The 21667-nt window shown below is 37.9% G+C and overlaps 1 protein-coding gene across 6 annotated transcripts in view; it reads right to left on the bottom strand.

Moving 5' to 3' along the window:
• Positions 1-21667, bottom strand: part of PTPRT (protein tyrosine phosphatase receptor type T) — a 1142918-nt gene that overhangs the window by 235138 nt on the left and 886113 nt on the right. For all 6 annotated transcript variants that reach the window (XM_055264961.2, XM_063633847.1, XM_055264960.2 and 3 more), the window contains exon 12: positions 2649-2922. In XM_055264961.2, the coding sequence (XP_055120936.1) occupies positions 2649-2922 (274 nt within the window). The remainder of the gene's footprint in view (positions 1-2648; positions 2923-21667) is intronic.

Genomic DNA, 21667 nt, shown 5'->3' with positions numbered 1-21667 from the left:
TAGGTAAAATGAGGCTGAGACCTACTGGGCTGCATTCCCAGACAGTTAAGGCATTCTAACTCACAGGATGAGATAGGAAGTCGGTACAAGATACAGGCCATAAAGACCTTGCTATAAAAACAGCTTGCAGTAAAGAAGCTGGCTAAAATCCACCAAAACTAAGATGGCCATGAGAGTGACCTCTGGTAGACCTCACTGCTACACTCCCACCACCATCAGGACAGCTTACAAATGCCATGGCAATGTCAGGAAGTTATACTATATGGTCTATAAAGGGGAGGCATGAATAATCCACCCCTTGTTTAGCATATCAAGGAATAGTCCTAAAAATGGACAACCAGCAGCCCTCAGGGATGCTCTGTCTATGAAGTAGCCATTCTTTTGTTCCTTTACTTTCTTAATAAACTTGCTTTCACTTCACTATATGGACTTGCCCTGAATTCTTTCTCACACGAGATCCAAGAACCCTCCTTGGAGTCTGGATCGGGACCCCTTTCCTGTAACAAAACCTCTGTGGTTGGCTCAGGGCCAACCACCCTTACACTCTTATGGTGGGGACATTTCTTCTGATGTGCATTTGCTGGTTTCCTGGGTTCTATAGGCATGCTCTATTTCTAGGTTTTTTGAGTATCTTAGTGGGAAGAATAAAGTAAAGCTACTTATTTCCCTTCTCATCATGGAAACTCAACCACAACTTTTGATATGTGCCAAGAGCAGGGAAAGCCACACCTTCTTAGAGAGTTGTGCTGAACTGATAAACTGGCCAGTGTGGGATGCCGAGAACCGAGAACAAGATGAGCCCCAGATGCTTCTGCCAATTTTTATGTCTTCCTGCTCAATACATCAGAGTGCTTCATGCAGCGGGAAGACCAGATGGACAGGTGGAAGGCAGTCTGGCAGCTTCTCTTTGTAGGCTTATGCTCTCTGTGAGGAGTGTTGCTTGAACCAGTAATAAATGCAGAACTGAAATACCACAGTGGAATTTAAATGGGTATGTGGACATTCTAAATGTTAATTAGTTCCTCAATCCAGGTTTCTCACCAAGCACTGACTGCCATTCACAGATTAAACTCTCCATCTTGGCCACCCAGAGCCTGCACAGGTTGTTCCCCACACACTTCACCAAATCTTGCTTCTGTCTCAGGCTTCCCTTCTCCAGCAAGCTTCTCAGTTCTCTATGTTATACACTGCATAACATGGCACATGACAGACTCCCTTACATTTTTATAAGCTCTTGGAGGGCACATACTACATAACCTTAATATGAACTGTAGGGCTTAGCATTTGTCGGTGTTTGTTAAAAGAAATATGACCACTTTGGGGCTGGGCGCGGTGGCTCATGCCTGTAATCCCAGCACTTTGGGAGGCCGAGGCAGGCAGATCACGAGGTCAGGAGACCGAGACCATCCTGGATAACACGGTAAAACCCCGTCTCTACCAAAAATACAAAAAAATTAGCTGGGTGTGGTGATGGGCACCTGTAGTCCCAGCTACTCAGGAGACTGAGGCAGGAGAATGGCGTGAACCTGGGAGGCGGAGCTTGCAGGGAGCCAAGATCACACCACTGCACTCCAGCCTGGGCAACAGAGTGAGGCTCCATTAAAAAAATACATAAAAAAAAAAGAAAAGAAATATGAAAATATGACCACCTCGATGGAAAATACAAACTTGTGTCATAAAAGAGGCTAAAGATATTTAGCTTGCAGAAAAGACAATCATATGGGCATGTTTATATAGAGAAGAAAAGGGTGTTAGAAAAGATCTTATGTAACTGAAAGACTATAAACCAAGAAGGTGGTTGCATTGGTTTTGTAGGATGCTAAGAGCGTGAATCAAGAACAATGGGTAGAAACTTCAAAAGGAAATATTTCAGTAAGTACATTAAAAAGCCTCTTTAGAGACACAATATACTCCCTACTCCAGAAAACAGTAAAGCTACCTCAGAGATAAATGAGTTCTCTATCATTGGAGGTATTCAAGAATAAGCACTAATGCCAGTTAATTGGTGTTGTAGTATGGATAGAACCATTGTTTTGTATGTGTTTGGGATTGTTGAATGACCTTTGATATCCTTTCCAGCCCTGTGATTTTCTGATATTATGACTGGTGCCAATCCTTGACCAAAGAAATATTTGACACAAAAATGGTTACCTTGTCTTTGGAGAAACACTATTTTCTAATATGAACAATGGCAATGACAAAGGGAGTATTAATCACTGATCAACTAAACCATGCTTAGTGCATTCCTAGATAACAAATTGATAGATATTATTATTATATATGAAGAAATTAAGGATCAGAGAGGTCATGTAATTTCCTCAAGTAAAGCACAATCTCTTTACTTTAATACAGGAGTGTGCAAAGGTTTTACGTAAAAAGCCATATAATAAATATCTTAGGCTTTGTGGGGCATATAGTCTCTGCTACAACTGTTCAACTTTACTGTTAAGCATCAAAACAGCCATATACAGTATGTAAATGAACAGGCATAGCTGTATTATTTATTTTTTTAATTTAAAGGCATGAGGTAGGATTTAGCCCATGGGCCTTAGTTTTTCAACCTCTGCTCTAGAGCTCTGCTGACTTATCATTTGAGAATGAGAAAATGCAAACAAGGCAAGGAATGGCCTCCATGTGGCCATACTTACTCCATTGGCTTTGCTGAGTGCCTGGAAGTAGATGCTGTAGCTTTTCAGGGGAGAGAGAGGAGGGTTCCAGTAGCCATTGTATGTCTTATTGTCACCCACCGTAAATGGCTGGGTGACAGGCAGGTTGGCAGGCTTCAACTCAGCAGCAAAGTAGTGTAGAGAATCGAGGCTGGAGGCATTCCGATAGCTCACAGGCACCGAAAAGCACTCAATAATGTCAGCTGCCCTCCGTGACTTCTGAAGTCGCTCCTCCTTGACAACCAGCTGATAAACACTGGACAGGAAAGAGGAGACACAGATGGATGAGCAACTCTCTGGAAGAATGAGCTTGTTAGCTCTAACGGTGTCAACCCAACTTCTCCTATATGGAAGCATTGCTTCGGTCTACAACAAAACTCCAGTCCTGAGCATCAGATTTTCAAACCTACCACGTTGTGGAACTTTACCTCCACTTAGCTGTCTCAGAGCCAGCTCACACTAGACACATTTAAAACTCAACTCAGCCCCAACCCCTACAAACCTGTCTGCTCCTCCTTCTACGTTTCTTTTCTTAGTAAATGGTAGCACCATCTGACAAGTGGCCAGAATCTGAATCTAGGGCTCATCCTCAGTTCTTAACCCCTTAGTTCTCACTCCTCATCTTAATCAACAGCCTTACAGAAGTCTGTTGATTTGGCTTCTGCAGGTTTGCATCTGCCCCACCTCTCTTTTCTCCTTCCACTGATAATGCCTTGGTTGGGCACTTTCCCTCTTACCCAGATTCAACTAGTCTCTTTGCCTCTAAGGCACTTGATTTATTAATCAGTCATCCTAATCATATGGCTTCCTAATTGTATAGCTCTTCAAACACTTTCATAGGCCTTCCATTGTCCAAATTATACAATCTAAACTCCTAATCTTGGCATTTGAAGCCCTCTGTGCCTGTCTTCCATCTTCCGTTTAGAAGGTCTTCTCATGGTGTTCCCATCTTCCAGCTACTCCAGACCCCATGCTATTGCACAGACATCTTTTGGATCTCACCTCATGCATTACTGACTTATGCTTCCTCTACCTGCAATGCCCTGCATCCTAGCCACCTCTGGTTTCCTCCAAAGGCTGAGCATGTCTTTCACTTCCTCCATGAAGCCTGTCCAGATATGTCCAGTCTGGATGAATTACATTCCTCTTTAGTTCCCCTAGAGCTCACCTAATCTCCATCTGCTTTGTTTTCCAATATCACGAGATGGGACTACTCTTTCACTGGCTAGATTGTGACCGTTTACAAAGTAGGTATTGTGGCTTACTTATCTCTGCATCATTCTCCACCCCCGCCCCATACTGCCCAGCAGGATGCCTGTCACCCAACAAGTGATCAATGAATGCTTGTTCAAATGAATTAAATTGGATTGAATTAAAATTGAAAGCAAACATGAAACCGAATCTGCCTGGATGCAGAAACCCTAATCGGATAAACAGCAATTGCCTTGAGTTCCTGTCTAGTGATCTCATATTGTTCCCTTCAAGTTAGAAGGATGTAAGAAGATGCTAGTGTGTGAACTGAGATGACTGATCCTTTATTGAATATCAACTGATACCCAATGTTAGACTCTCTTTGTAAAAGTTATTTTAAGGTTTGTAAGTTGGAGAACATTTTTCAACCTCTTTGAATGCCCCATAGTTTATAGTTCTCTGGAATAAATGCTCTTCTTTTAGAAGAGCTTTATTGCACTGATCTCTGGGACTCATGATCTAAAACAAAAGATCGATTGCTCAAAGAATGCCCACTGGAGACTTCTGTGGTTGCAGTAGGGGACCCCAAACCGATCATTTAAACAGGTCATAGTGAACCAGCCGTGGCTTATCAAAAATGAAACGTGTTGCAGGCTACCATCCTTCAATCAGACTACCCATCTAAAGACACTTGAGGAAGGAGTACAACTTGGGAGATGACAGAGACACACGACTATTTAATTAAGGAAAAAAGGCTATGGAGAACTGCCCTAAGAAAATATGACACACTCAATATGGCAAGTTTTCCTCTGAATTTTCTTGAGCATAGGAATTTTCAGGCATGCGAAAAGGAAGGGCTGGGCATATGGGTGTATGCTACACTTAGATGAGTGCAGGTAAACAGCAGCTCAATGACCATGCCTGTTGTACATACACATCTGAGTAAGAACCTGACAGTTCAGAGTGTATGTGAGTGACATGCGAGTAGATGTGGACAATCTCTCAAGAAATGCACACTACATCTAAGGATGTGTATTACCTGGGCATCTAACTCCAAATGAGTGAATATAACATTCAGATGAATGTGGCTAACCTGAGCATTTAGACTTCTAAATACGTGTGTGTAACATCTGAGAATGTGTTAACAACCCAAAGTTTGTGTGGGTGTGTACCATCTATGCATGTTCATAATGCCTGCTGAAGTCAATAAATGTTTAAATTAAATTATGATTTCAATAATCACTTCCTCCTCAACTCTGGGGTCCTTCTCAATTGTACAATTTCTATGTTTATCAGGACAGCTAAGCTCAAAGCAGTCACTGAAAAATAGCACAAGGACCTAATACCCAAACCTAGAGGTTGCAGGGCAGAAGTGAAGGGGTGTTTGTAACAGAGTTTTCAGGACCTGCACTGCTTTATAAATAACAATATATTCAGGTAAATCTTTGAATCTGGCTTGAATGCTAATAGTAGCTCGACCAGTTGAGGGTCCATTACTCGTGGGACTCTGATCTGTGAGGGAAAGGGCAAACATAAAAGAGCTTCATGAAGCAGACAACCTCTTGGACTCTCCTGCTGAAGCTAACAATAGCACCTAAGAAAACTGTATTGGATTTGGGAGCATGCAACCAACGCAGTCCTCATATCCTCTTGAGCAGATCAGAAGGAACCAACAGCCTCATCCCCAGGACCAGGAGTTGGAAAGAGCTGGGAGTCCCTGCTTTCTTCTGAGGGCCAGCCTATCCCTAATCACCACTTGGATTGATCACATCTACATAACAAGGCCTTTGTCTTGGTTTCTCAGACAGACTTCCCATTCTACCTTAAATCCTTCTGTCATCTTTCCCCTCTAACTTGAGACCCCCGAAGCCTTGGGAGCTTCCCTGGGACTGAATCCCCCTCCGAGAATCACTTCCTATTGTCTCTGGCCCTCCTGTGATGGGATGGATCAAGAGGAGCCACATGGCTGTCCTCATTTACTGTCCACAACTAGCATAAGATTCCATAGTTGTGGCCAAGCAAGAAGATGGGTTCTTACCGGGCTCTGAACATTCAAATGCTGCCAAGGACTGTTAGACACAGCCATAATATCTCTGTGAGGGTCAGCCTGTATATCCCCATCAGCTCTTTCTCCCCACCAATCTGATTACTGAAGATCCATTTGTCAATTCAACCAAGCTCAATAGCCAGATTACACATGAGGAAGCTGAGGCCAAGAGGTCAAGTGATTCATGAGGGTCAAACTGCAGAAAAGTAGAAACCCAGACTTTTCATTCATAGCTCAGTATCCATCCTTTTTTTTTTTTTTTTTTTCTGTTTTCCTCTCTTCCTACAAACCAATAAAACGTATAAAGGGCCTTCCAAGCATTTTTTTTTAACTTGGCATCCTAAACTGCTTAGCTCTATCCCAACCAACTCCATATGAAATTACAAAGAATAGCAAAGGGTATTTTTTTTGGTTTAAACTGTGCAGTCAACATATGGTTCACATACGATTGTGATTATTGTGCCAAAATATACCCAGCAACTCCTTCATGCCCATGCATTCACAGCCTGTCCATTCAAAAGCAAACCTGCAATGCAGCCAGAAAAATTTAAATCATTTTGTTAGATAAATCTGTTTGCCAGTGGATCCAGCTTCTCTCAAAGACCACAGAACTCTGATTGAAGAGGGGGAGAGAAGAAACAGCACTCACAAGTTGTATAACTTTCCTTTCCTGACACTTTTTAGGAAAGGGTGGGGGAAAGAAACAAGAAACTGAGTATTATTTTTATTTCTTGCAATAGCTTCATTCTCATTCTCTTGAGAATACATTTATCTAAGATCATGTTCTTTTCAGCTTGCTGGTAATGATAAAATCATATCCAAATGTGAATGACCTCCCTTTTGGGGTCATATCTCCAGCTCAAAAACAGTGGTTGCAATAATCTATTCAGAATCATTTTTAAAGAGAAGGGATGTTTTTTAGTACGAAAAATCCCAATAACATGAGAGAAGAATAACTTAAGACACTCACCACACAGCACATAGCATTTACTCATACATTTTCTCCTCTTGTGACACCCTCTCTGTTTCTTCCAATGGGAAGATGGGCATTTATGACCAATTTTTTTCATTACTTATCCCAAGGATCTCTTATTGTGAGGATCTAAGAGCTATACTGTGCCCCCAACTCATTTCATTCACTCTAAGGTGACTTCTGTAAGGTCAAGGAGAGTTTGTACTCTTACTTTCAGTATCTCCTGCTGTCCATCCAAGGCAAAAACCCTCAGAACCTCTCCATAGGCTTTGGAGAACCCTGCTGCTTGACCATCTTCCTCCCTCTGGTCCCTAAGCTAATGGTTTAAATGGTGGCTTGAGATTCTCGGACCAGATTCCACTGAGGGGGACCAGGGACCTATCAGAGCATCCTTCCATCAGTAACAGTTCCTGTGGCCCTCTTTCTATATCTAGAAAAGTTTCTAGCTAGGTGTATCCTTTCAGAAGGTTGAAGTCAGGTGACAGGTGGAGTGTATGCTTTAGCTCACAGGTAGAGATTGCCCAACTCCAGAAAGATGCATATTTTAGTCCACATTCTCCCAGAAGGAGGCATGTCTGAGTTCAGGTTCTTCCAGAAACAGACCCTGAGCCAAAGTTTTACTGCAAATGATGTATTGAGGAAGTAGTCCCAGAAGAAACTGGTAAAGGAGTGAGAGAAAATGGGAGGAAGTGGAGCAAGGGTGTGATATCAGGCAAAGTCCCAGTCTTAGCCTAATCCCATAGGGAGCTCTGGAGCATAAACTATACCTCCAGAGTTTGTCTCATCTCATACCAAAGGCTTTTGATGTTTGGTTATGGCTGCACCAGACAGACACAAACTCTAAGGCACTCCTAACTCTGTGTGAGGGTCAGACAAGGCGGCTCTGGCATCTTAATGGCAACATCCCACAGTAGGTCACACCTGGAAGCCATTTACATCAAGGCACGTGGAAGCTGGGAGATGGACACACAGCAGAAAAGGGGAGGTGACAGGGTCTGGGTGGCCAGAAAGAGTGGCTCTGACAGGGCAGTTTTGGACAATGACCATATGAGACTCGTGAAAAGATCAGAGACTTATTTTATCAAGGTATTTTTCAACCTTTGTTTCCAGCACTGCTCAGCTGAGAGATATGGTAATCTCTCACCAATCATAGTGGCTTCTCCATCACTGATTCTTCAAGTGAGGGCAGTGAACAGTCATCTCAGAATCTCAATGGAGGGTTGCTCAAGATCAATAGTTCTCAACTGTGGCTGCATATTATAATTACCCAGAGGGCTTTAAGAATGCTTATTCCTTGGCTCTACTACAGATCGGCTGAATCAGAATCTCTAGGGGTGGAACTCTAGCATCAGTACTTTTTAGAAATCTCTCTAGATAGTTAAATGTGCAGCTACAAAATCATAAACCTAGGTGATTCTGATGTTTATACCCTTGCCCTGATGTTTATTCTGATATTTATACCTGTATAGCCAACAGGGGCATTCCCCTCCAGTATTCTCACTCCCTTGGAAGACACACTGATTTGAGTCATTCCAAATTCACCAAAGCATTAATACATAATTACCAGTATTCTGAGTCATTGTACACCACATCTCCTGATTTATTTCTTCCACAGCTTTTATCATAATTGAAACATGTCTTATTTAATTGTTTGTTTACTGGCTTTACTGCTTGCCCCCAGATAGGCTGCCAACTTCATGAGGTCTGAGATCTTGCCATCTAGTTCATTGCTTCTAATACCACACTAGACACATAATGGTTTTTCAATAGCTATTTCTTTAAAAAAGAATTTAAGACCAGGTGCGGTGGCTCATGCTTGTAATCCCAGCACTTTGGGAGATCAAGGCAGGTGGATCACGAAGTCAGGAGATCGAGACCACGGTGAAACCTCGTCTCTACTAAAAATACAAAAAAATTAGCCGGGTGCAGTGGCGGGCGCCTGTAGTCCCAGCTTCTCAGGAGGCTGAGGCAGGAGAATGGCGTGAACCCGGGCGGCAGAGCTTGCAGTGAGCCGAGATCACGCCACTGCACTCTAGCCTGGGTGACAGAGCAAGACTCCATCTCAAACAAATGGAAGACTCCGATACAAACAAATGGAAGAACATTCTATGCTAATGGGTAGGAAGAATCAAGATCGTGAAAATGGCCATACTGCCCAAGGTAATTTATAGATTCAATGCCATCCCCATCAAACTACCAATGACTTTCTTCACAGAATTGGAAAAAACTACTTTAAAGTTCATATGGAACCAAAAAAGAGCCAGCATTGCCAAGTCAATCCTAAGCCAAAAGAACAAAGCTGGAGGCATCACGCTACCTGACTTCAAACCATACTACAAGGCTACAGTAACCAAAACAGCATGGTACTGGTACCAAAACAGAGACATAAACCAATGGAACAGAACAGAGCCCTCAGAAATAATGCCACATATCTACAACTATCTGATCTTTGACAAACCTGACAAAAACAAGCAATGGGGAAAGGATTCCCTATTTAATAAATGGTGCTGGGAAAACTGGCTAGCCATATGTAGAAAGCTGAAACTGGATCCCTTCCTTACACCTTAGACAAAAATTAATTCAAGATGGATTAAAGACTTACATGTTAGACCTAAAACCATAAAAACCCTAGAAGAAAACCTAGGCAATACCATTCAGGACATAGGCATGGGCATGGACTTCATTTCTAAAACACCAAAAGCAATGGCAACAAAAGCCAAAATTGACAAATGGGATCTAATTAAACTAAAGAGCTTCTGCACAGTAAAAGAAACTACCATCAGAGTGAACAGGCAACCTACAGAATGGAGAAAATTTTTGCAACCTACTCATCTGACAAAGGGCTAATATCCAGAATCTACAATGAACTCAAACAAATTTACAAGAAAAAAACAAACAACCCCATCAAAAAGTGGGCAAAGGATATGAACAGACACTTCTCAAAAGAAGACATTTATGCAGCCAAAAAACACATGAAAAAATGGTCATCATCACTGGCCATCAGAGAAATGCAAATCAAAACCACAATGAGATACCATCTCACACCAGTTAGAATGGCCATCATTAAAAAGTCAGGAAACAACAGGTGCTGGAGAGGATGTGGAGAAATAGGAACACTTTTACACTGTCGATGGGACTGTAAACTAGTTCAAACATTGTGGAAATCAGTGTGGCGACTCCTCAGGGATCTAGAACTAGAAATACCATTTGACCCAGCCATCCCATTACTGGGTATATACCCAAAGGATTATAAATCAGGCTGCTATAAAGACACATGCACACGTATGTTTATTGCGGCACTATTCACAATAGCAAAGACTTGGAACCAACCCAAATGTCCATCAATGATAGACTGGATTAAGAAAATGTGGCACATATACACCATGGAATACTATGCAGCCATAAAAAATGATGAGTTCATGTCCTTTGTAGGGACATGGATGAAACTGGAAACTATCATTCTCAGCAAACTATCGCAAGGACAAAAAACCAAACACTGCATGTTCTCACTCATAGGTGGGAATTGAACAATGAGAACACATGGACACAGGAAGGGGAACATCACACATTAGGGACTGTTGTGGGCGGGGGAGGGGGGAGGGATAGCATTAGGAGATATACCTAACGCTAAATGACGAGTTAATGGGTGCAGGACACCAACATGGCACATGTATACATACGTAACAAACCTGCACGTTATGCACATGTACCCTAAAACTTAAAGTACAATAATAATAAAATTAAAAAAAATTGTTTTCGCAGTTTGTTTTTAATCATCAGTTTTCATGAAAAGAACCAGGCTTCTATGCTCTTTTAAATCACTAATTTGCCTTAAAAAATAAAAAGAGAGAAGCACAATGACCAATTGTCTTATGAAAAAAAAGAATTTAAAAAATTACAGAATAAAGTTTAAGTGCACATCACATCAATTCTCACCACATGCCTCGACAACTTTCTATATGCTGTTCCATCTGCCCACGATGCCTTTTTTTCTTCTTCTCCATCTTGAGAAGTCCCCATCCAATCCAGATCCAGATCAAACATCACAATTCCCCTCTTGACTTGCAAACCAGAGCTGGTTTCTCCTTCTTCTGTTCTCACAGCTCTTTATCCATACCTCTATCATAGTTCCCACTGCTGTGTACTGCAATGATGCCTCCACCCTCCAGGAAATATTTATTGAATACCTACCACCTACTAGGCAATATGTTATACTTATTCCATTTATTATCTCATTTGACCTTTACAACAATTCTAAGAGGCAGATACTATTATCATCATTTGACAAAATAAGAGAACCAAACCATAGAGAGGCTCGAAATCTTTTCCAGGGTCACACTGTTTTCTGATTGCTAGAGCTAAGATTTGAACCCTGGCAGTTTGACTCCTGAGCCCTCATTCTTAACTACAAGGCTATGCTGCTTTCTATCACATAGAAGGTTAAGCAATCAACTTTATTTTACTCCACAAAATACTTTGTTTTTTTTTTTAATTCTATATCAAGGAAAATATAGTAACACTTTATAAAATTTGAAAAATGAAGAAAAAGGAAAAAAGCATTTCCCTAATTGAATAATCATAATGGAATCATCAAGGAAATGTTGGTGAATATTTTACCATTCTTTTCTTCTGCAAGAACAACCTCTGATTTAATACTGAAAATCAATAGAAGAAAGCTTTTTGCTTATAGATTTTCATCTTACAGTCAACTTGGTTGGTTTGCACACACAATTTTAGTATTACATACAAAAGGCTCCCAATATCATACATCTTCAACTATTCAAGGAGGTCTAACGATTTAGCAAACTTATTAGTTAAGAAGCCGTTAATATTGACTTTGCTGAGAATAACAAATGTATAAGAACTTGCCTCAAGCACATCAACAGAATTACATGGTTTCCATATACCTCTTCTTTCAAAGGTTACTTGACTGAGTGATCTACAGGAACAAATAGATCTTGGCTGTTCATGGCCATGATAGGGAGCCACAGGAACATGGGTAAATGCACTCCTTACTGAGGCTTGGTTAACTTTTCTCTCTGTCATGTGTTGTCTGTCATGTGACAAGGTTAATGCCATTTCCCAAGATAGTAGGAAGCTGCTTTGTCTCTTTATTTTTCTAGATTACCTCAGCACCCTGTGCTGACCAGGAGAGCTATGGGGAAAGGTCCCACCTAGTAAAAACTGGCATTAGAGTTGACTCGGATACAGATAGTGATGCCTCCAGCCATCAGAAATGGTTAATCAACAGTAAGTAAAATCTGTTTAGCAAAGCAAAGATTTATGTAACTCATCTTTATTGGATTTTAATAAAGCTGATTAAAACACAATATTAGCATGCAACAAACTCAGTTTGTAATCCAGGATCTGCTAATGCCTAGCGACCTGTATGACCTTGGGCAAGACATTTAATCTTGCAAGAGTATACAATTATTGTCACTTTTAATCCCTCTTTCTCGGTTTACGTGTCCCATCTCCCATCTTGTTTTTTGTTTTTTTTTAGTAATCATAATTACACAATTAAAAAATTATTTCCATAGGTTATTGCGGGAACAGGTGGTGTTTGGTTACATGACTAAGTTCTTTCGTGGTGATTTGTAAGATTTTGGTGCACCCGTCACCCAAGCAGTATATACTGAACCCCATTTGTAGTGAAGGACATCTCCCATCTTCTGTGTGCTTTGCTGTACATCAAAAACTTCTTCAGAGGGTTGTCTTAAAACTATTGAAGACTTCTTTGCTGGTGAACAGGGCATGAGAACGTAAGTCTTGGTCTCCCCTAACTCATACTCATATCTGATTACAGGCTAGCATTTTCCAGTGACTGCCTTAGGTAGAAGTGGAAAAATCCTGCTCCTCTGCCTCAAGGAGAACAGGTTCAAGGTGCAATTCATGCTACAGAGGATCACACATTGGTTTGGCTTCTTTATCGTCCCTTTCCTGCTTCCCTCTGTCTTTTAATGGTTTCTACTGAGAATGCTCCCTTAATAAATCACTTGTATTCAAATCTTTAGCTGATAGGTCTGCCTCCGAGAGAATTCAACCTAAAATAATCTCTATATAGCTCAATTTCCTCATAGGTAAAAATTATGTGGTGGGCCTCGATGAATGGTGGAATGAGTAGCTTGGCACATGCTTTCCCCAAAAAGCAGTAATTAAACTAGACAATATTGTCAATATCAACCATGTCAGGAGTTGCTGGAGAAAAATTTATAAATTTAAACACCTGTATTACAAGAAAAGAAAGATCTCAAATAAAAATCTAAGTTTCCATCTTAAGAGAGTAGAAAAATAGGAGCAAAACTAAACCCCAACAAGAAGAGAGAATAAAGAATAAGAATAAAGACCAGAGTGGAAATCAATGCGATAAAGACATAAAAACAAGAGTAAAAATCAATGAAACAAAGTTTTTTGTTTGTTTGTTTTTAAGATCAACACAACTGACAACTCTTTATCTACACTGACCAGAAGAAACAGAGAGATGACATAAATTACCAAAATCAGAAGTAAAAGAGGGGACATCACTACTGACTCTACAGAAATCAAAACACTTTGAAGAGAATACTGTAAAAAAATTTATGCCAAAGAACATGGACAATGTAGATGAAACAGATAACTTACAAAAACTAACTCATGAAAAAGAATAAAATTCCAATAGACTTATAACAAGTAAAATAGTTAAATTAGTAATTACAATCCTTCCCACAAAGAAAAGCCCTGCCCATATGGCATCACTGGTGAAGTCTATCAGATACTTAAAAGAGAAATAGTTCTAATTTTTCACAAACTTTTCCAGAAAATAGCAGAGGAGTGAAAGCATTTCAACTCATTCTATGGGGCCCTGATATCAAAATCAGAGAAATATATACAACAAATAAAATGGCAGCACATTCACTCATGAATATAGACCCCAAAATGGTGAACCAAATACTAGCAAACTGAGTCTAGTAACATATAGATTATATAAACAACTTAGTGAGATTTATCCCAGCAACACAGGTTGGTTTAATTTTCAAAAATCAATTAATGCCAATATTGCATATTAATAGAATAAAAATGGAAATCACATAATCATCTCAAAAGATGGAGAAAAATCATTTGATAAAATACAATATATATTTATGATAAAGGGTACTATAGAAAGGAAAGTCGGGATAAAAAGGAACTTTCCCAATCTGATAAAGGCCATCCACATAATATATAAAACTAACATCATACTCAAGGGTAAAAGACTGAATGTTTTCTCTCAAAATCAGGATCAAGACAAGGATGTCTGATTAACATTACACTAGAGATTCTAGCCAGTGAAATAAGAAAAAATTAATTAATGGCACCCAGATTGGAAAGGAAGAAGTAAAACTTTTTATTTGCAGATGATATTATCCTATATATAGACAATCTAAGGATTTTGCACAGGCACACACACACACTCACACCCTACACCAACTAGAATAATCGATTTTCACAAAATCATAGTATACAAGATCAATATAAAAATCAATTGTATTCTTATCACTAGCAAAGAGCAATCTAAAAATGAAATTAAGCAGACAATTCCATTCACAATAGCATCAAAAATACTTAGAAATAAATTTAACATAAGAAATGAAATACTTGTACATAGAAAAGTAAAACAAAAATTGCTGAAATAAATTGAAGAAAATCTAAATAAAGAGAAAGACATTCCATGTTCATAGATTGGAATAATCAATATTGTTAGGATGGCAATTATCTAAAATCTGTCTATAGATTTAGCGCAATCCTTGTGAGAATCCCAGGAGACTGTAAAAACAACCTAATTATAAAGTGTATATGGAAATGCAAGGGCCCCTATTAGACAAAACAATTTTAAAAATCAAGAAAAAAGTTGCAGGACTTAGAGTTTCAGATTTCATAAATTTTAAAAATCAATACAGTGGCATGCCGGCAGAAGAAAAAACCTATCGGTCAATGAAGGAGAATTGAGAGTCCTGAAATAAAAACCTACAATTAAGATCAACTGACTCCTAACAAGGTGCCAAGATGATTTAATGGTAACATGATAGTCTTTTCAGCAAATGGTACTGGGTCAATTGAATATTCACATGTACAAATCTAAATTTAAACCTTCGAGAACTAACAGAAAATGGACCATAATCCTAAATTTAAAAGCTAAAACTATAAAACTTCTAGTAGAAAACATAGAAGAAAATCTTTACGATCTTTGATGAGAAATAAAGTATATAGATATGACACTGAAAGCATGATTTATTAGTGAGAAAAAAGATTAAAATGGCAATAATGATATCTTTTAATTGGGCTTCAAAAATACTATTAAACAAATTAAAACAAATCTCGCACACTGAGAGCAAGTATTTCCAAATCATGTGTATGGTAAGACTTATAACCAGCATGCATAATGACACATTACAGCTCAAAAATAAGATGAACTACCCAATTTTAAAATGGCAAAATATTTGAGTAGGCACTTCACCAGATATGAAATACAAATGGCTAATAAGCTAATGAAAATGTGGTCAACATCATTACTCATTAAGAAAATATAAATTAAAGCAACAATGAGAAACTATGACACATACCCACTATAACAGCCATCAGACAAAAGACAGACAACCAGTGTTTGAAAGAATATGGAAAAACTGGAACCATCATACATTGCTGTTGGAAAGGTAAAATGGTACAGTCACTCTGGGACACAGTCTGGTAGTTCCTTAAAAAGGTAAACATAAAACTACTATTCATCTAGTTATTCCATTTCTACCTATCTACCCAAAAGAAATGAAGACATGTCCACACAAAAACCTGAATTAAACTGTTCATAGAAGCATTATTTATAATCGCCAAAACATAAAAACCATCCAAATGTTTATCAACCAATTGGTGAATGGGTAAACAATACGTGGTATATCTATGCAATAGAATATTATTCAGTAACAAAAGAAATAAACTACTGTTACAATCTACAGCATGAAGCTCCAAAACATTATGCTAAATGAGAGAAATAAGACGCAGAAGACTACATATTGTATGATTCTATTCATATTTATTAAGTATGTAGAAAAGGCAAGGACATAGAGACAGAAATCAGATTAGCAATTGCCTGGGACTAGAAGTGGAAATAGGAATCAATTGTACATAGGCATAGGGGATTTTATGGTGTGATGAAAATATTCTAAAATGGGATTGTGGTACCCTATACATTTACTAAAGAATTGTACACTTAAAATAGGTAAATTTATGGTATGTAAATTATACCTCAATAAAGCTGTTAAGAGAAACAGACTGAATAATCTTGAATGTCCTTTCACACTTCAAAAGTCTATGCTTTGGCATTTAAATATGCACAAATCTTAATACAAAATGCTATGATAAACCATTGGTTTTATAGGATAAGATGGGCTAAGAAACAAGTGTGAGCTTTGTAATGCCCAACAGAATCTAGCTTTGCAATTACATTCCCTGCTTAAAGGTCACTCAGAACCATGGAGCTGAAATTTACAATGATATGTCTTAGTTAGCCAACCTTTCTTCTAAGACTCTGGGAATTCCTGTTTTTACTCACTATTTGCCTAGTCAAAATAGCTCTCAGAGGAGACAAGAAAATGGGAGGAGGTGTACATTCGGCAGATTAGTGTCAGAGTTAGTGCACGTGCATCTTTGCTTTGCCTCTGACTAGTTCGGCGACCTATTGCCCTATCTGTCTGTCTTTCATACATTTATTCATCAGACATTTATTGGGTGATGATAGCTCAATAAAGTAAATGTAGCAGGTTCAAATTTGAATGCAACCTGGCTACTGGGTACTGGGTGCTTAGAGGTCAGAGTGGAGAAATAATTAACTGTTCACTATAATCCAATGAAGTGAGGGCAGCAAGAACTCTGCCAGGGAAGGATTCTGGGAAGAGAGGAGCCTACAGGGCAGTGCAAATACTGAAATCACATGTCTAGGAAGTGCATTCTAGAAAGTGCTCTATGAAAGTTGGCTCAAGCCTTCACAATTGCTGCATGCATTATTATAACAATGTTACTGAATTAGACACCAAAAAGTGGCTTTGTTTTTTATTTGGGCCCTTCTCCTATGATTGAATTGCATTTGATACATCTAATGAAAGTGAATTTTGTGTAGAAATTCAGAGGAAGAAAAATATGTTGTGTAAAGGAATCATGAAAATCCAGTTAAAGAATCCAAAGAAGTTTTCCCTCAATCATGGCTCGTCTCTCTTTCAAAATACCATAGATTCAGTCCCTAAGCAATTCCCATGGCTCCAGTTTCAATATACTGTATATTCAGAATCTGACTGCTTCTCAACATCTTCATAGTTACAACCCTGGACTAAGCTTCCAGCATCTCTTGATTGGATTATTGTAATAGGCTCCCAACTAGTCTCCCTGCTTTCACTTTTGCCCCCAAAATTTATTCTCTTAACAGTGGCTAGAATGACCCTTTAAAAACATGACTCAGCTCAAGACACCCCTCTGCTCAAAGCCCCCTTATGGCTCCGACCTTACTTAGAGTAAAATGCAACATCTTTACAGTGTCTACAAGTCTCACTCTTAAGAAGTCTCTGATCTTATTCTTCTAATTCTTCTCCAGTTACACTGGCCTCTTTGCTGTTCCCTGAACACTCCACACATGCTCCTATTTCAAGGTCCTTGCTCTTGCTATCCCCTTCCTTGAATGGTCTTCCCTTGGAGATATGCAACCTAAAGAAGGCTTACTTTTTCTCCTCTGCCAGGGAAGTCTGCCCTGACCACTTTATTTAAAATAGCAACCTAAATCCACAATATAGCCAATTACACTTTCCCTCTTAATTTTTATCTATATCATTTATTATTACCTACCACACCTAACAGATTAGGTCCTTTTAAGAGAGAACTGTAAGCATTGCAAATGTCAACCTTCCTTTGGGAAAAAGCAGCTGGATCAATATGGGGCCAGTTAGGCAATATTTGGGTACATAACCTTGATTTGGTGACCTTTGCTAAAGCAAGGTGGAGGTTTTAGTACTGGCTTTACACTCGCTGCTCTGTCTGCCGTGCTGAGAAAGTCACTTCACCTCTACAACTTGCATCTAAAATGGAATAATTGTGACCAATGCAATAAGACACAAAATAGAAGAGATACACATTTAGAAAGGAAAGCAATTCATCATCATTTGCAGATAATATGACTAGACCTAATATATCGAAGCAAATCAACTGAAAGACTTTTAAGATTAATAAAAGAATTCAGTAAAGTAGTTTTGTAGAAGATAGAGATAAATACACTGTACACCATGGAAAACAAGCTAGAAGATGTAATGAAAAAGCCTTTTAGAATAGAGTCCTTTAAAAATAGCTAAGGAAAACACAAACAAGAAACGTGCAGGACTAACATTGGAAGGAAAATAAAACTCTACTGAATGGTTTAGAAGACTATCTCCAGCCCCTAGCACACGGCTTGGTAGAGTGGGTGTTAAATAATTGTGCTGAAATGAAGACGAATAAATGAACAGAAATGCTGAAGTCCTGGAGGAAAGCATTGTATATTGTAAAAATGTCAATTCTTGCCAAATTGATGTATTGTTTTCTTTGAGAAAAAGCAAACTGTATAAAATATGAGCCAGTTAGGTGATATTTGTGAGCCCTAGAGATGTGGATGACCATAATTTGACAATTCCAGTAAGATTTGTTTTGTTCAAAATGGGAAATATAGTTGAGAACTTAAAAAAAAACAAAGGATTGAGGCTGAAAAGCCACTACTGGATATTAACTTATATTATGAAGTTACAATGATTAAACCATGGGTACTAGAGTATGAGTTAAATAAAAATGGACTAGGTAGGGGTGTGTGTGTGTGTGTGTGTGTGTGTATGACAGAGACAGAGGGAGAAACAGATAATTTTATGTATAAAAATACAAGCAACATAAATTCATGAAAAAACTTTATCACTTAATGTTTCAGAAATTCCACAATTATGAGATGAAATCATCAAATTTAAGACCTCACTACATATGAAAAACCACATTATATTCCAATAGTTCAGAATTAATTTATTTATTGAAAAATTTTAGTATGCCCTTGCCAACCAAATACAATGTGTGATCCTTGATTGGATCCTGGATTGAATTTTAAAAAGTTTTAAAGGACGATTAATTGGGAGAGTTGGGGAAATTTGAATATGACCTATATATTAGATACCAGCATAATGTCACTTTGAAATTTCCTAAGCGTGATGATTGTTTTGTGGCTATGTAACAGACTGACCTTTCCATAGGAGATACAAACTAAAGGTTTTGAAGAGTCATGGTCACTACAAGTAACCCTCAAATGGTTGAATAACCATTCGAGAGACAAGAGAAAGAGAGAGAAACTAAAAATGGCAAAATGCTTATGACTGGCAAATCTATGGGAAGGATATGTGGATGGTTATTGTATCATTCTTGCAATATCCTGTAGGTTTGAAATCAAAGAAAAAGATAATCTTGAGTGGGAAAGAATTGTTTAAGCTTAATAATGGAACAATTTACAAAAGACAAAAGAAAAATGACAGATTTGTCTATATGTAAATTTCAAATGTCTGAAAACAGAATAAAAAATGAAACAACCAATTAGAAAAGCTATTCCCAGAAAATATGACAGAGAAGGAAGCAATATTTTAATATTTTAAAAATCATATCAGGTATAGAGGATAAAAATGACAAAGGACAAACATAAAAATCAATAAATTATCTGAATAAATAAAGGTATAGGCTATATTCTGTATACATAATGGGATAGAACCAGAAATTGCTAAATCAAAATTCTGCACAAATGAAAACCTCCAACTGGGGAAAATAAGAACTTACCTTATATGATGCCTTATAAGTAATTCTCATATCAAATAGAAAATCAAAGCCACAATTTTCTGCTCTTTAGAAACTATTACTGTGAGAACAATGATGTTTAATGCTTATGGGATAGGACGAAACCTGTTTTCAGCATCTGAAAAGCCTTTGTTATTAAACAAAAAAGAATGACAATAAATTAATTAAGCATTCCATAAAAAGAAAATTAGAATAAACAACACTAGAGCCAGATGGCTTTTCCAATGAGTTCTTTCAATCTCTCAGGAACTGATAATTCTCATGTCATAGAAACAATTACATCAGACAGAAAAAGAGGAGAAGCATCTCAAATTGTTACAAACTATTCCTCTAACATACTATTAAATTGGTGCTCCATAAGTGGATCATTTACTGCAGGTACACAAGATAGAGTTAGTAATAGAAAATCTAGGAAAATATCACATAAATAAATCCAAGTAGAAAAAAAAGTATGATCATATAAGTAGATACCAAAAAGGCACTTGATAAAATCACTCATTTTAAAAGAGTCATAAAGATAAACTATAGAATAGAAATATTTTTCCTTTTCAGATTTCAAAATACCTATTTCAAATCCACAACTAACATTATACATAAGAGAAATTTGCTGGAGGTTGTAGTGTTTGAGGTTGGAATTTAGACAAAAAGTTCAGCTATTAATATTATTTGGCAACATTGCCCAGAAAGCTCTACCCAATGCAACAAAACATAAAACCAAAATAAGAGCTATTGCAACTGGAATAGGAGGACATAAAATTATCATTATTCATAGATGGCGTGATTATTAGCTGGTAAATCAAGATAATAAAACTTAATTAAAGAAACTCACAAGAGGTTTCAGCGAATGAGATGAAGAAAACACACACACCACACACACACTCACACACAGTTTCCCCAAATACCAGCAAGAACCAGTTAGCAAACACAATAGGGGACAGATAACAGAAGACACCACAAGCTTAATGTTAGTAAAACAATTTTAACAAGGTAGCTATGGATGGAATCTACATGACAGAGTCAATGCCTATGTCCTGAGAAATAGTCAAGACTCAGATGAATAGATAGGCTTGCCCTCTCTCAGTGTGGAAAAGCTCACATTAATATATATAGTCACTTTACATTAAGCAATAGTCTTAATATAATTTAGACCAATTCCTTTGGGGATTGTTTAGAGAATATGATAAAGGGATTTAAAAATTCACAGGGAAACATAAGTGGGTAAAAATAGCCAAGAACATTTTGAACAACGAGAAATAGGAAGACTAGATATTAAAATGTTTTGTAAAGTTGTATTAAAATGGGTGATACAGACACAGTGATCAATAGAGAGGCAGATCTAATGGAACAGTATAAACCAAGAATATAGTGGCGCACACACACACACACAAACACACAAACACACACACACAAACACACACACACAAACACACACACACACACACACACACACAGGCAACATCACAGTTCAGTAAGACTGGAAGGAGTATTCAGTAAACGGTGTGGAGAAAATCTGTCAACTACTTGGAGAAACAAAAGAATAAGCACTCCCCAAACATCATTAAAGTGGTAATAGCTATCATGATATGTGGCAAAAGAAGGATGCAACATTATCAGATAAGATCAACCTTACATATAGCCTATTTTTTTTAATTTGGTGAATAAAAATAGGGAAAATTTCCCAAATGTCAGTATTTTTAAAATTTTCCTATCATTTCTATATAAGCATGCATTATTTTGTGGTGAATCTAACTTAAACATCATTTAAAATAAAATGATAACATTGTATGAATTATCTTACTATTGTGATAAGGATCAAAGATAGGAATGTGAAAATACTTCAAAAATTTTTTTAATGTAATATGTTACAAAATAGCTGTAGTATCATATTTTTAATTGATGGATGGATTTATCCACATGAGCGACATGGCATAACCTATGCCTAAT

The sequence above is a fragment of the Symphalangus syndactylus genome, chromosome 24 (genome assembly GCF_028878055.3).
Source record: "Symphalangus syndactylus isolate Jambi chromosome 24, NHGRI_mSymSyn1-v2.1_pri, whole genome shotgun sequence".
Lineage (NCBI taxonomy): Eukaryota > Metazoa > Chordata > Mammalia > Primates > Hylobatidae > Symphalangus > Symphalangus syndactylus.
Note: the sequence above shows the minus strand (reverse complement) of the source record. Positions and strands in the feature narration are given on the sequence as shown.